We start from the raw sequence: 16368 nt of genomic DNA, 5'->3' as shown, positions 1-16368 counted from the left end.
AAAGTTTTTATGGATACGGGTTATGAAAAATGATAACGGGTCACGACTCCTGACTCCTCGGAGTTCGTGCCCGTTAACGGGTCTCGTCTCCTCGAATTCTGTAACGGGTCCCTTCCACGCTTTATAACCGTTCGTGGGTTATAAAAGCGTGGTCAAGGCTGGGGTTACGGATATGCTGAGACAAACGCTCTGGTTTCTGAAACTCTGCGGTTTTCTCTTTTCCCTGTTGCTTTCTTTCTCTCCTGAGTTATCCCGAAAAGGGTTGTTCTGCAACATTGGTTCGTAGAAGCTGTTTTCGAAGGCCGATCCGTCGGAGTGCACCGTTCTGATCGTCGTGGCTATTGTATCCTGAGTGAAGGACGTCGGACCCTGATTGCACTGTATGTGGGGGCGGATCTTCTCTAAGGAAAGTACTTTGATACGTCTTAGCCTATTACATAATCTAAACATGTTTTTGTTGTTTTCATTATGTTCTTTGCATCTGTTTGTTCGTATGCTGTTGTCTGGATTTTGATTGTATGCGAAAATCGATATGCTTGCTCTCTATTTCTGTTTCGATCCGCTGAAAATCATGATTTGTATTCTACTGCATATTAATTTATATCATGATTATGATTGTGAAACTGCTTGATCCGAAAAATGATCCAACAGTATCAAAGCCACGTTCATTAATCCAATGAGACCAACCGTTATTGTTGTGTTACTGCATCAACCCTGCAGGGTTTCAAGATGGCACGACCTCGTCACTGCTCGTGTTTGTTGTTGTTGTTGTGCTTGAGTCACACATTCTACTTCAACCTACTGGGTGCTGCTCATTTGTATCGCTGCTACGCGATGTGTCTGCACATATACAGAAATCAGGAGCGCTATCCGGATACACGTATCCATGTTCATTGTTAGTTGCCTCTTTGAGGCATTCAAACGATGTGTCAATTGGGTGCAGATGCTCCCTCTCCGTTTTTTTTTTGGTAGTTGAGGATCATCCACCAAATTCAAACCCCTTATTCACGGTTCACGTTGAGAATCAACAGGGTTGCAAAGAACACCCAAATTTATGAAGGATGTGAGTGATGCTTTGTGCACTTAAATAAAAGAGAAAAATCATAAATAAAAATTAAAAGTAAAAGGGTTTACTTGATCATATTTTTGCCGGAGATCTCCTTGTCGCTACTTAAAAAAGAAAAGAAGAGTGCCAACAAAGGGAAACTTGTTCTCTTCTCTGTATACAACAGAAAAGGAGAGGAAGTGAGTACGCAGAGTGAGGGAGACAGTTTTAATCCTCTGATTTTAGCTCAGCATCGGCCAGGACACTCTGCCAGTAATGGTGCGTGAACCATCCTTACAAAGAGAAGAGGTCTGAACGTTTCTACCTTCTGCTGCGCATTTGCTCCGCCGGACAACGAATATCAAGGTGAGCCATAGACGCCGTCCGATTGATAGAGCACCAGCTCATTCGTTTTGAGTTGGTGAAGTGCATTCCCAACTCTCTTGGTTTGGGTCTTAAGGTTTGCAAGAGGCAGCGATCTTTGGGTTCTCTCGTTAACGACGTGAAGGAAGGAAAATAAAGGGCATAAGAACCCTTGTTTTTATCTCTTTTGTGTGAATCTGTTACATTTACTTTATGCATGTTATTGTTTGTATATAAGGTAGGTATACTTTTATAATTTTCTGTTTGATGGTTCTGAAAATATCAAAACAGTGTTTAAAACTTATTATAATTATGACTTGTATGCCAGTATGCTATTCACAATACAGTACCCTAGTTGCATAATACTTTCAGAATAGTGCTTCTAAAAATTGTTGTTTGATGCATCTTGTTATTGAATATTGTATTTTGATAGTTCAGTTATAGAATACCATATTCTGGTACCTGAACTTTGTTTAATATTGGGTTATGTGTGTATGTTAGTGTTCTGAATTTCTCAAATTACAGAACAGAGACATTTTTTTGAAAATTCAGAAAAAGGTTTGGAGTTTCACATTTGACTGTGAAATGCATAATGACTCATTTAAACATTAATGTTTGTAACTTTTTATTTTAGAAAAAGGGTGTTAGAACTTGAAAATGATCATAAAATTGCAAAAAAGTAAATTTGTATGACAAAACTATATGAAAAAATGCTTTAGCATAAAAATTACTAATTTTGTCTTATTTGATAAAAAATGATATTATTTGATGGTCTTTGAAAATGCGTAAAGCGAGATATTTTTGGTCAATATATGATGATGGGTTGTTACATGTGCACATTATTTAATTTATTAAAGTGTTATCATTTGAATAGAGCATAATTGCACATATTTTTATTTATTTAATATTGGATATTAAAAATTATACTTAAAGTAGCACTAAATAAATACTCTTTATGAGAAAGTGAGAGAATGGCGATGTGACCATAATGTCACTAATGTGAACATAAAGTTAGTGATTAATTATGGTTTATTGTGAATTTAATTATTGTTAGAGTTAGATTTTTATCCTGGACATAATGAATCTGAATATAGATATATGATTGGACTTAGATGCATAATAATTGTAATATGGTGATTACTTCAAATTGTATACATGTTGATATATGTGCAATATATTGTTTGATCTTTGTGTGAAAGTTCTTATGATGTGTATGATAATACACATAGTATTGCTACAAGACAGGTTTATCGTATTGTACAAGGTTTATTATGTTTCATTATGCATATTTTTTACCGTTAAGAATTTGAAAAGTAAAACATTTTTTGTCAAAGTTCATCATAAGAGTATAATAATTGATAAATATAATCATGGAGTCATAGTCTCTGACTATTATATATGTAAAAATATGTTATATGAATAGTCTCATGTCAAATAGCTCTTAAAATTGCCTAATTCATAAATATTATGTGGTTGAATAAGATTAGGATCCTAGTTTATTTCAACAACTTCATGGTATATATATTGAAATAAAACATAGTTTATTTATTTAAGAGTTATATGTAGACAGACAAATTTTGGCCAAGTTATTTCATGTCATGAGTCTCGTACCAAAATCCAATGTTTTTGACCCATTTCAAAGTTTTGCAAACTTCAACTATATTTTTGGTCTTTAAAATGACATTCTCAAGGTTTTTGTTCAAAATAACAATTAAACTAGATGTTTTCATCTTTTTAACAAATAAAAAATAAGGTCAATAAAACATTAGAGTGAAAAGTTATGATCAAAACAAGATTACTTGTTTAGTAAAAACCTCTTTTTTAGGTAAAAAATTATTTTTCAAGTAAGTCCTAATTTGACTGAGTTTTTGACCACTAAATCAATCAAATCTGGTTTTTTACTCCAAATATGAATTTAAGTTGAAGATGCTAGCTTTAAAATGCATCAAAAATCACCTTAAACAAATATCTGGATAGGAAGTTATGACCGAAACAAGTTGACCTATTGGACATTTTTGTCCAGTCTTTTAATGACAAATCATTTGTCGTTATTACTTTTGACATAAAGTAATAATGGTAATTAATATGTCACTATTACTTTTGACCTAAAGCTAATAACGATAATTAATGTATCGTTATTACCTTTTTCCAACATATTTTGTTATCAACATTTGTCATTATTATGAAGCAATAACAACAAATCATTATTACTCACCCATTTATCGTTATTACCCTTTTAAAATGACCCACATTTTGGATGTCGACAAGCTTCAGAAATGTGTTCTCAAACCCATTTTTTACAGCCGAAGACATCCCCTCTCTTAATGACATTTATTAAAACCAAATCCTATCCCCTAAACACTTCTCTAAGATCAAATCTTAACCTTATGTTTGAATTCTTTTGATTTCAACTCTAGTTCTTGTTTCAAATTTTGGATACGTAGGAACATATTCAGATCTATTTCAAAACCTATAAATAGGAGAGTCATTTTTCCTATTTAAAGGATTTGGAATCAAACTCTCAAGCGACACCACTTTGTAGAAATTCTTTCACAGCCTAACCTACCGAGCCTACCCAACCTAGCCTAAGGTCAAGATCACCCGACTTACCCCTTATGGAGCTCTAACATAGTCGAAGTGGTTTGTGCTCTCCCTCACTCAATGATCGTAGAGAGAACTACCTAAGCCCATGGTAAGTTTGCTTTGTTTATTTCGTTGCTTATTTAAATTATTTTATGCATTTTATAAGTTTAAATTATTCTAAGTTTTGCATATTTATTGTTTTCTAAGTTTTAGTGGTTCTCACCACCGAATTCATTTTTCCTAAAAATTCGTGTATGAGGCATGCCTTCTTCTTTGTAACACAGCTTCAACAATAACGATCTGACATCCCTGATTTGTTTGATCCCTACTCAATGGAGGAAGAAAGGCTCAAGGTGTTGATGAACTATTCCCCACACTCTTCTCAAATTTGGATTCGAATGTCAGATCCACTTTCTAAACAAAATTTTAGTCAAAAAAATTACATTTTTGCTTTAAAAAATCAAGGATCCACACTATATCAGGTTAGGACATGAATGATTCTTTTTTTTAAGACTAAACATGATTATCTTGATTTTTTTTTTGTAGATCTTGATTATCTCATCCAGATTTAGATTATGAAATGATCAACAATATATAAATTCAAATTAGACTAAACATTAAGGCTTTAAAATTAAAATAACACTAATGCGTGTTGAGCCCCCAGTGTTACTTTTTAAAATATTATGAATTTAAAAAGCCCTGGTTTTATGCTTGAAAGTGCATGACATGATTGAATCCTAAAATGCTCCCTTAAATCATATCAACTATTATAAAAGTGAAAGCAATATTTTTTCTACCTAGAATGCTTCCAAAATGAGCTAATTGCATGAGAATATGATTGCATGGTTTCAACATATTTTGAATATTGTATAACATGTACTCATGTGTTTAGATAAAGATTGAATTTGGGTATATAAATTCAAAGTTGATATATGATGTAGTGATCACTTTTTGTAATTAGATCATGACTCTAAATGTGCATGTCTGAAAAGAAATATATTCAAGTTTTTTATTATATATCGAAAAGTGAGAGTAGAATTATGATGGTTAGTGATTCCTTTTGATATGTTTCTTAAATGAATAATTTGGATGGAAACATGATTGAACATTATTGACATGCTTTAAATGCTTAATGCATGACTTTTGTTCATGATTTTGGATAATAAAATATAATGGTTTGATCTGGATACATGGGTCCAAAGTTGATATGGTCAAATAGTGATTCACTTTGAGAAAGTAAGTGTATATAATTCTGATTGCATGTTTAATAAAAAGCATATTTATGCTTTTCATAATGCACATGAAAAGTGAGAGTGTTTGTCATAGTTTAAGAATTGATTAAGCGTGGTTTGATATATTTAAAGCTTACAAATGTAAATTACATACAATATGACTAAAATTTTAATTTGAGTCCAAATAAGGGTCCACTAGTGTTGATTTTAAATATGAATACACTTGAAAATTATTATTAATATAGATATTGAGATGGATAACTTACATCAATGAGTCGATGAACAAATTAATAATGAATCAACTCTTAAAGTTAAATTAATTAGTAGTATGGCAAAAAACTTACTATTGGTGAGCAATATAAGCAATTTGGAAATGATCTAAATGTTGGATAGCCAACCCATGGATGGTCATAAAAGAACCATGTATTCTTAAAAAAAAGTTATATGTCACGAGGATTGGTGGTCATGATGGCCTTTCCTAGAACTCATGTGGTTAGTGGAGGTTGACCACCTCTACTTAACATACTGCACAGGTTAAAAGAAAAATGTGACAATAGATAAGTAAGAGCTGAATTATAACTTGCACATGTATGTAAATATTTTGTCATGGTTGCTTCCTTGGAATGCTATCAAATAGGCATCTCCATTACCTCAGTATGAAATTAGCAAGAAAAGTAAGAGCTGAGTTTGTCTCAGTTTAAATATTTGTCATGGTTGCTTCCTTGGAATGCTATCAAATAGGCATCTCCATTACCTCATTATGAAATTAGCAAAAAAATTGTTAAGAAGAATTTGATGAACAGGGACAATCAACCCTTCCAATAGATGAAACATAACTAATGATTTTGGAATTCTTTGCTTGAGGGTTGTTCCTCCATGCAAGTTCAAGACTTTTCACCCAAAGCGCATGAATGCAGTCTAACAGCTTTTGTTTAATATGGTGAACTAGCAAACTATTTCACCAAAAAAAACTTGCAATAGTAACAACCGATTATTGAATTCTTTCTACTGAGCATTGGCTGTTTCCTTTACTCTTCAATTATTCAAACTATTTTTTATTCTAAAGTCCAAAACTTTGCCCGACGAGGAGTCACCACAATCATAATATACTTCATTTTTTTCTTTAAACTTGTCCATCAACCAAGCACAAGGTATTCATGTTGGACTTTTATTTCATAGAAATGACAAAACATGGAGATCCAATTGGCTAGAGACACATAAACACAGTTTCACGAATATAAGGTTATGGCAGAGACCCAAAATCCCTTGATGGCTGAATTAACTATTGTTCTTTCTCCTAGAATCCAAATATTTGGAAAGCTAGAAAACATGTTCCAAGACTTGATGGATGCATGATTTCTTCCCACAAAACGGTGACATGAAGCTAATTTAATAACACTTAAAATAGCAAAATAGATGACCCGTTCTTGGCTAGGACATGTCTCAACCCCCATTTTTGCCGACTCCTGTTTTCTCACTCTCTTTTTCTAGTTCTCTTTCAATAGCTCATTCAATATTTGACAGCTGTCAAGAATTGCATGCAGCATTGTGCCAGCAAAATGGTGCTTTATCCTCAAAATGCCTCCACAAATTTCTCTTTTACAATAGTTACACTGGTTAGGCAACCTATTTTCTTTATAAACCCATGTACACTGATCCTATGTCCGGACTCTTGATATAGCCATGTTCCATACACCTTCAATCAAACCTCTAGGGTACTATATTGAGGGTAAGAGACCAAAAAAATGTTTATGTATGATGGAAATTGGCAGCTTTAGGATAAATCACACTTCTACGACTCAATTTTAAGGGTTAGAGGCCAAAAAATGAATGTAGGATGGAAATGAGAAGTCTTAGGGTAAATCACCTTTCTAGGATTCAATTTTAAGGGTTAAAGGCCAAAAAAAAGTTGCTTAGAATGAAAATGGGCGAGATTTGAGGTGAATTACACTTCTAGAGTTTGGAACTACCAAAAGCCTTAACTTTTAGGGTGGATTTCATCTAAAAAATGAACGAATAGACTTAGAAATGAGGTTTGAAGAGGAAAATGTAAAAAATGTGTCAAAGTGACTCATGTTGTAATAACTGACAATTTTTTGGCATTTCTATATCAATATAAGGGATATTTTTGGTGACTTATTTGATGTTGTTCGAGTACACGGTTGTATTCACATCAAAATTTTGAAGAGAGTGCAAGTGATTCCATCAAAATTGGAGTTCGTATGAACTCAAAACATGCCTAATAATATCAATGTTAAAATGATAACTTCAAAAGTTTTCGGGGATCCAGAGACCTGAGGGGTCATGGTTCTCCATATCCTTGTTGACTAAGCTCAATCAATTATATATAAACATTTATGTCAAGTCAAATATTTTATAAATTATTATTTTTAAAAAGAAGTTAAATACAAATTAAGAAAAATAGAGAGATTTAGTTAGTAAAAACTAGATCCCAACTCCGAGTTGAAATGCAACCAAACCAGAATTAGGTCTTGTTGGATCCCTAAAATAGACCAGTTCTGGGTCTCACACCAAGACTCAGATCCATAACCCATACCCAACCAGTACATAGTTTTGGGCCCATGGGTTGCATGGGATTTGCCAAGTGTAAGCCCCATGCTTACACTTGACTACCCTTTTGCCACTCTCCTCCCCTATAAAAGGGAGTCTTTGCCCCCACCTCACTCATTCCTCCCTCCTTCACTCCCTTCAGCCCCCTCCAACAGCACCACCAGCCCCCCGTTCTCCCTAGCCGACCTGGCTCCCCTTTGCTATCCCGGTTCTCTGACTTCCCTAGCCGACCTAGTTCTCCCTTTTTGGCATGTCGGTTCCCTGTTTTCCTAAGTCGACTTGGTTCTATTTTTCCTACCCAGTTCAGCTCTACTGACCCGATTTTCTAGCTAACCCATTACCCGATTCACGTGAGCCGACTCTCTTGCCCTTGATTCGAGTTATGCTGCGACCTTCTCTTCCTCGATTCGGTTTGATCTCGCTACACTCACACACCTCACCACATGACTTATCGAGGTAAGTTCCTATGAATAACATTTTTGGATAAAAATTAATATCCAAAAATCTAGAAGTTCGAAAATACCAAAATTTTCATATTATGTTGGTGATGGATCGCCCTCGTGCATTCAATTTTGATGATATATCTTCTTTGAACGTGTCTTCAAGATGCATAGAATCAGTTCTGCCAAGTCAAAAGGCTTCGTCTTCGAAACTGTTGCCTTGTCAGTTGAATCACCATAATAGTTGAAAAGATATTCAACAATAAATACATTGAATGAAACATTCAAACTGTAAAGTATTTTTATAAAATTCAAGAAGAACGATACAATGAAGCACCCTTTTTATTATCAAAATAATCAAGCTGGAGGGTTATGAGATTACCTTTTGTTGACTGTTTTTTTAAATACCTATGGATTTTTTAAAAGTACAAAAAAGAGGTAAAATGAATTTTGTTTTGTTTGCAAGGATCTTTACTGTTTACTCTTGCAAAAGGACTATGTAAAAGAAAATCTAAAATTCACAAAAGATTTTCTTTACACATGATTTAATCAAGAAGAGAGTATTTAATAATTTGTCTTTGGATAATGCTAACAAAATCTTAAAAAAATCTAATTAATCTACGAGCAATTAAAAAATTTATCAACTAACACAAACAAAAAACAAAATGATTTTCTGTTAAACCATCAAATGATAATTCAAACATATAATAAGGACTAACAAGTGCTAATTTGAAAGTAAAACACCATTTAAATTTCAGCAGCTCAATTGATTTATTTGTCTTTGTTGCCCACAAAAAATATTTTCTTTTAATGCAATCAGAGACAAAAAGTTTTACTATTAAAATGACAAATAAATCTATAATAAAATGAAGTTAAACCTTAAAAACTATGAACATATATGAGAATCTCAACAAATATGGGAGTTCAGTCTCTCCTTCTTGCAACAAGACTCAATAGTTACGTGAGAGGGGAAGAGGATAGAGGTGAGTGAGGGTGAAAAGATGAGATTGTTGTATGCATTGGGGAAGAGGGAGAAGGTAACGGAGGAGAATATGCATACATGGTAAAGGAATAGCTTAAAGCTAATCGAATCTTTTAATCCTATTTTATGAAGGGTCAATGTTGCAAAAAGAGAGAGAGGGGGTGGGGCCATATATGAATATTTATTCAGATTCAGAAAAATCTTTTTTTTAAATTAAAAAAACAAAAAAACAAAATTTAAATTCTAATAAATAATATTTTTGAATAAAAAATAATATAAAGAAATCCAAAAGTTCAAAAATATCAAAATTTCTATCCTATATTGGTGATGGATCGCGCTCGCACGTTCGGTCCGATGATATATCTTTCACGAAACTTATCTTCCAGATGCCCTGCATCATAATTAAAAAAAAAGCCTATTGATACGTAAGTGAAGCCTTTGGTAGATATTAAATCTTTGAAGATGAACTCTCATCCATCAAGGATCTTCACAAAATGTCAAGAATTCCACTCGCCTTGTTAAAAATGAACAATTTACAAACACTCGACCAACTATTGCCCTATTAATGGTACTGCCCAACCTTTGAAATATTACAAAGAGCGATCTAGGTTTACCACCTAATTCTCAAACATTGCCTGTCCCAACTCTAAACCCTAGAGAAGGAGAGCGAGAAGGGAAAGAGAAAACGACTCTATCATGGTATGGTGGACCGGCTTTGCTTTGATGGCGATCTAGTATTGGCTGGGCAAGCGTGTTAGATCTCTCTTTTTTAACTCATGGAAGAAGAGAAGAGAACGGTAAAATGGCCTCGAGGGTGGTAAAAATGTTGATTTATGCTAGCTAACCAGGTTTTGACCAGAGTTAAGAGTCAGGACAGCCTGGACAGGCGTGTGTTTTGAGAATTAATTTGCAAAAAACAAGGGTCTATTTGTAAAGTTTTAAGGTTTGCGCTGATATTCGTAAATAAGGCAAAAGTTGGGCGGCTACCTTTTCAACCTCGTTCCATTCAGCCAGGGGGGGGCAGGGCGTCAAGTCAGGCTTTGGGGTCACCAGGGGTTATAAGGCCCTATAAAAGCCTGAGCGAGCGGGAGTATCCGTGAGAGGTCAAGCTTCATCGTTCATCATCATCCATTCTCCTCGGCGTCTGACGCTCGGAAGTCGGAATTCCCCGAGGAAAAGAGAAGGAAAATTCCCGCGAAGCATCATCGATCGGAGGGATGGCAATGAGGGAACTAGTAACGGGCGGAGCCGCCTGTGCCGTCCCAGGCTCTGCCTCCACTTCTTCCAATCCGCTCGGCGCCCTCGCCAACTCTATTCTTGGGTCCTCCTCCAAAACTCAGGTGCGCCCCCGAACCTGCTCGCTCTCATTAACGACGTTTCCCCTTTTTTTCTTCTTCCCACGAGTATTTTCTCTTTTTTTTGGGGGGGCAAAATCCTCCTGCGGCTCTTGCTTATTTTTTGATACGTGGATCGTTGTGGGTCTTCCGGCAGAATCTGTATCCTCTTCTCCCCTCGCTTCGATCTTTGTTTCTACCGCAAATGCCAACGAATTGCATGATTTCCGCTGTGGCTGTTTTTTTGCAACTGAACCATCTTCTGTTGACATGCGAATACTAATCAAGCAAGTTACTTACTTTCCGTTCCAATAAATAATCGAACTTTTTCGATGCGCTCGATGAGAAGCTGGACTTGCGATTTTTTCGCTGCACTGTAGCAGCACATGCTACCAAAAACATCAGGAACCCTCGAAGTTATCAGTCTCCAATCACGATTTCGTAAAGAAAGTAGCTGAATTCTTGGGGATATTGCTAATTGTATCTGAATTCCATATGTGTGTGTGCATGCACGTTCGTGCACGCATGTGGAGTCAGATTGAGTCAAAACAACTTGCAACCATGATCCCAGGTCAGTTGTGTAGAGGCAGTCGGCTGTAGCACACATGGAAGCAAACGAAGAACTTTCTTACTGAGCTCCCTGTGATAATGCCATCATAAAAGACAAGAGGATACATGGAAATGATTATGTCAGGATAATTAAAAGGAAATAGGCAACTTCATGAAGTCACTTGCTCCGAGTATGCTTTGAAGGAGTAACCTTTCTGTGGGAAATACAAATGAATATATGTTGGAATAAAAAAACTGAACAGGTTGGGAAAAAAGCTCATCGATGATGAGTTCCTTGGAGGATATTTACCAACTCCACACATTTTGCACCATAGACCCCCCACCTGTTGAGTTGGGGCTTGAATGAGTCCACGTGGGATCCACATGTGCCACATAAGAGTCTTCTTTGGACTCTTTGTTTTTATGATAACCCATATGAGATGGGTATGAGAGCCAAAAGGAAACATATGAGGTTTCATTGGGTGATTGAAATAGAAAAAGAAATAGAAAAAGAAATAGAAAGGAGAGATGGGGTTCTCTCCTTTTAGCTCTTGGCTCTTGGCCTTTGGGAGTTGTTGATAGAGAGAGGAATTCAGCTCTATCGTGGGTCTTTAGGTTTGGGCTTCTCTTTGGTATTGAGAGAAGTGGTTAAAGGAGAGAGAGAGAGAACGATACGTTGAATTCTTCTTGGTGACAGAGTGAAAGGTCTTGGCTGCACACATCGATCCTCTTGGTGGGTCGAACAATAGGTGCGAGTGTTTCCGTTTATGACTTTATTTATGCTCTCTTATATCAGTGATTAATAAAGGCTCTCGATACTCCCCCCATGGATTTTGGCGGTTTTTCCAAACCACTTAAAATTCTTGTGTCTCGTGGTTGTTTGCTTCTTTGCTGGTGATATTGTGATTGTATGCTTTCCCTAATCGCATCAATATCAGATCCGACATAGCGTGATCCTAGGCACGGGCCCCGAAATCACAACCCCCTCAATTGAGAGGCCTCTTGGAAGTGTAAAAGCAATAATTTGTTCTGGAAAATAATCTGCTGACTCATAGGTTTATGAGGTATTCCAAGTGCGTAGAAAAACCTAGTTGTTGTGAACATCCATCATTACCTTGAGCTTTGATCATAGTCATTTTGAACCTCAACAAATAATTGCAGTGACAATGCTATAGCAGATACCATGAGAAAACTAATGGATCATTCCCAAAGGGTACCTGTTGTAGTCTTTGATTTCCATAATTTAGAGGACTGCCATTAAAACGTCCCATGGTTTCAAATGGAGATGAATCGATTTTGATCATCTGTAATCCAATTGGTGGCTGGTATTTGTCCATGTGCAAGGTAAGAGAAAAGCTAAAAGGTGAAAAGTACCTTGTTTCAATTCCCTTGTAACTAGACTACATAGACGGGACAAAAGGAGATAGTACTCTTTAATCCATGCAAGCTATCAAAACAAGAGATTAGGGAAAAAAGAGCAATGTACAAAGAAGAGTGAGAGAAAACTCTAGAAGAAACTTCATTAGCTAAAACAATAGAAAGAAAACTTCTTGCAGTTATTATTACTCTACAGGACAAAAACTGTTGACTCTCTTCCTCCTACTAAAGTACAAAAATGCCCTCATTAAATAATCTATGTTTAATAAGAAGAGGGTAGCACAAAAGTAACATTGCATATGATACACTAGCATATTACACTTCTCAAGACTATCCCTTAAACTTGAGATGATGCTAAAGAAATCATCCTAAGTTTGAAAAGGAACTGGAAGGGATGAAAGTGTGAAGAAGCCATACTCTTAGTAAACATATCAACAACTTGCTCATTGGCGCTCACACGCTCAAGATCTGTTGCATATTTATGCTGTGACAAGAGCCCTCTTTTTGGAGTGAGCAATCTCAAGACCCATATCATAGATCTTTCATTTCAAAGATACCAACTAGCTTGCTTTTGGTATCAACTATTTTATGCATATTATCTATTGTAATAATCATATCATCAACGTACATGAGCAATATACACTCCCCTTGAGCAAAGGGGTCCACAAACAGAGCAAGATCATGATGACTATGCTCAAACCCAAGTGACTACACAATAGTACTAAACTTCTCAAACCAAGCACAAGGTGCTTGTTTGAGCTCATATCAAGCTCGCCTCAACTTGCACACCTTGCTTTGAGCATCTAAATATCAAAGTGGTAGTTTCATATACACCTCATCCAAGTCACCATTAAAAAATACATTTTTCACATCCAATTGCTAAAGACTCCATTGTCTTATCACAACAACAATAAGCAATGTCCTTATGGTAGTCATGTGGGCTACTAGGCAAATGTCTCTCCAATCTTGTAGACCCATTTGCATCCAAAACATTCTTCCTTGGTGGGAGCTCCACAAGATCCCAAACATGCATCCTCTCAAGTGCACTCAACTCCTCAACCATAGCATGCCACAATTCCTCTTTAGAAGAGGCCTTTGCATAAGAGTTAGGCTCAACGTAGGAGAAACTTAGAGCTAAATAGGTATGACGTTGAGGAGAAAAGGAATCATAAGACACAAACTGATTGGGAGAAACATATACTCTGGAGCTTCTACGTACTTCGGGAGGTGGAGTTGAAGATGACTCTGGATCAGTTGAAAAATGATCAAAATTGGCCTCTATGTTCCCTACCTCCTCCATCTCTATTCAATCCAAAAATGGAATTTCTACTACACTCTTCTCTTTTGACATAGGTTTTTCAAAATATGTTGCTCCTCTCAAGAACTACCTTTCCTTAACCTCCACACTCTTTTCAACTACTCTTTTTTTAGGGAATGGTATCAAGAAAAAAGATCAATAACCTCTTTCTCCTTAAGGTCCCATTTTCTAAAGTAAGGTGTGTCATGAAAAAAATCTTGATATCCAAACTCTTCGCTTAAATGGGTCATAACATTTATACACCTTTTTCCCATGAGAGAACTCAAAGTTGAAACACTTCACAAATCTTGGTGAGAGCTTGATCCTATATCTACTAGGCAATAGTACAAAATGGGTACATCCAAAGACTTTCGTCATCTTATAATTTAGAACCGTTTTAGACAACTTTTAGAATGGAGATATACCTTTAAGTGTCCCTTATGGCATCCGATTGATCTAATATATTGCCATGCACACTACATCCCCTAAAAGTCTCTAGAAATACATCCACCAAAGAGCAATGTTCTAATAGTCTTTAAAATATGTGTGCTTTCTTCTCTGTTAGACCATTTTGCTTAGGAGTATATAGAAATGTTTTTTAATGTTCAATTTCCTTTTTATGCAAATTTTTTTTAAACACATCACTATCATGCTCTCCACCTGAATTAGTACGAAACAATTTAATCTTAACAACAAGCTGAGTCTCAATCATCACATAAAATTTCTTGAAGATTGCAAAATGTTTTTTTTTATTCTTTGTGAAATAAACCCATATAAACCTTGTGCAATCATTTATAAAAATAAAAAATATGAAAAAATCACCCTTAGATAAAATGGGTGAAGGATCCCAAACATCTGAATATACAAGCTCAAAAGGGCTCTCAGACCCTCTATCTCTCATCTCAAATGACAAGGCATGATCTTTTGCCAATCTACAAATTTCACACTCTTCAACACACTTAGACACTACTAACTCTGATCTACCAGATTTTCCAAGGTTATCAACTATTGCAACCTAGAGCTGAAAATGTGTCAGTCTCTGTTACCACAAAACTGACTCATCCACCACAACTCCACTCGGACCAGCTCCAAAATTCCTCTGCTTGCTTATATCCATCCAATCCAAGTAATATAAATCTCCTCTTCTATAGCCAATCCCAATCCTCTTCACAGATAGCTGATCTTGCATAACACAATCAATAGGAGAAAATGTGACATTACAATTGTATTTAGTAATTTTGATTGCAAAAATAAGATTCATGGCGAATGATGGAACATGATAGACTTAAAAATATTCAATTTACAATCAGGATAGGAGTTTGAAGAAATGCAACCTATTTTTGAAATTGACATAGAGAAACCATTTGTAGTGCGAAAAATACCATTGCAAGGTTGACAATTGGTTAAATTAGATTCACGAGCCCTCGTATGGTATGAGACACTTCAATCTATCAATTGCTCAGTAGCATAATCTGAGATACCTGCAATGACAATACTAGAGGAAAGGGAAGGACCAAAGGAAGAGGGAGCAATAACCGACTGAGCAAGGAGTTGCGATTAAAGAATATGCTGCATCTTCTCTAAAAGTTGGAGTTGATCACCACCTGACTGCTCTGAAGATCTCTCTACAGAAGAAACAACAAACTGAACACCAACATTGTTAAAATGTAACTTTTCATATATATATATATATTCATATATATAGAGAGATATGTACATATATACTATGTATATATGTACATATATATCTCTATACATATACAAATACAAATACAAATATATATATATATATATATATATATATATATTGACATATCATTGTAAAACCCGATAAGGGTATTTTTGTCTTTTTTCTTTTACACATATTTCAATTGAAATATGGTTGTATTTTTTACATTTTATTTTTCTTATTTTTATTTCTTTCTTTTTTTTTTCTTTTTATTACAAAATAGAAGGACCATTGGGGGCCCCACCCTTCTAGTCGTTGACCGTTGGGGCCCCAACGACTAGAAGGGAGCCCCAATGGCCCCTCTCTCTCATTTGTTCTCCCTCTATATATTTGAGGGCTCTCCCTCTTGTAGAATAAGGGTTTTTACCAGTGTTTTAAAACTCGCCGAGTCAACTCGTTGACTCGACTGACTCGGCTTGGCTCGCCCCTCCAGCGAGTCAACCCGGCAAGGCAAACTCGGTTTACCAAAACTCGGCCTGACTCGGCTTGACTCGGGCGAGTTTTGGGATGTTTGAAATTTGTTTTTTGAGTTTCAAATTACAGTTTCGAAATATATAAGTACATATATTTTAACAAGGGTTACCCCCAGATTTTGTATAAAAAAGAAAATAAAAAGCATTTAAAGATAAAAAAGCATTTAAATCCATAGAATAAAATCGCCATGTTGTTCAAACTACTGTTCACCCTGTGTTATCAACTTATTCTAGCAAAATATTTTAAAGAAATGATTCTTACTATATATGGAAGGTCAACTGTGCCTATGGGAAGTCACATTTAGGTTTCATCATCCATTTGTTATGTGAACAAGCATTGTACATATTCAAATATTAGTAGTCTTTTTATAGTTGTGCCATTAATATATTTCC

At 35.6% G+C, this 16368-nt stretch overlaps 1 protein-coding gene across 3 annotated transcripts in view; it reads left to right on the top strand.

Moving 5' to 3' along the window:
* Window positions 1–10230: 10230 nt before the first annotated feature.
* LOC149812578 (peroxisome biogenesis protein 5-like) overlaps window positions 10231–16368 on the top strand; it is a 72408-nt gene continuing 66270 nt past the window's right edge. For 2 of the 3 annotated variants that reach the window (XM_089991945.1, XM_089991944.1), the window contains exon 1: window positions 10233–10556. In XM_089991945.1, coding sequence (XP_089848071.1) covers window positions 10434–10556 — 123 coding nt within the window. In that variant the 5' untranslated portion in view covers window positions 10233–10433. Of the gene's footprint in view, window positions 10557–16368 lie in introns of all 3 variants that reach the window. The other variant, XM_089991943.1, reaches the window with a different exon arrangement.

The sequence above is a fragment of the Nuphar pumila genome, chromosome 16 (assembly GCF_984573655.1).
Source record: "Nuphar pumila chromosome 16, dmNupPumi1.hap1.1, whole genome shotgun sequence".
NCBI lineage: Eukaryota > Viridiplantae > Streptophyta > Magnoliopsida > Nymphaeales > Nymphaeaceae > Nuphar > Nuphar pumila.
Note: the sequence above shows the minus strand (reverse complement) of the source record. Positions and strands in the feature narration are given on the sequence as shown.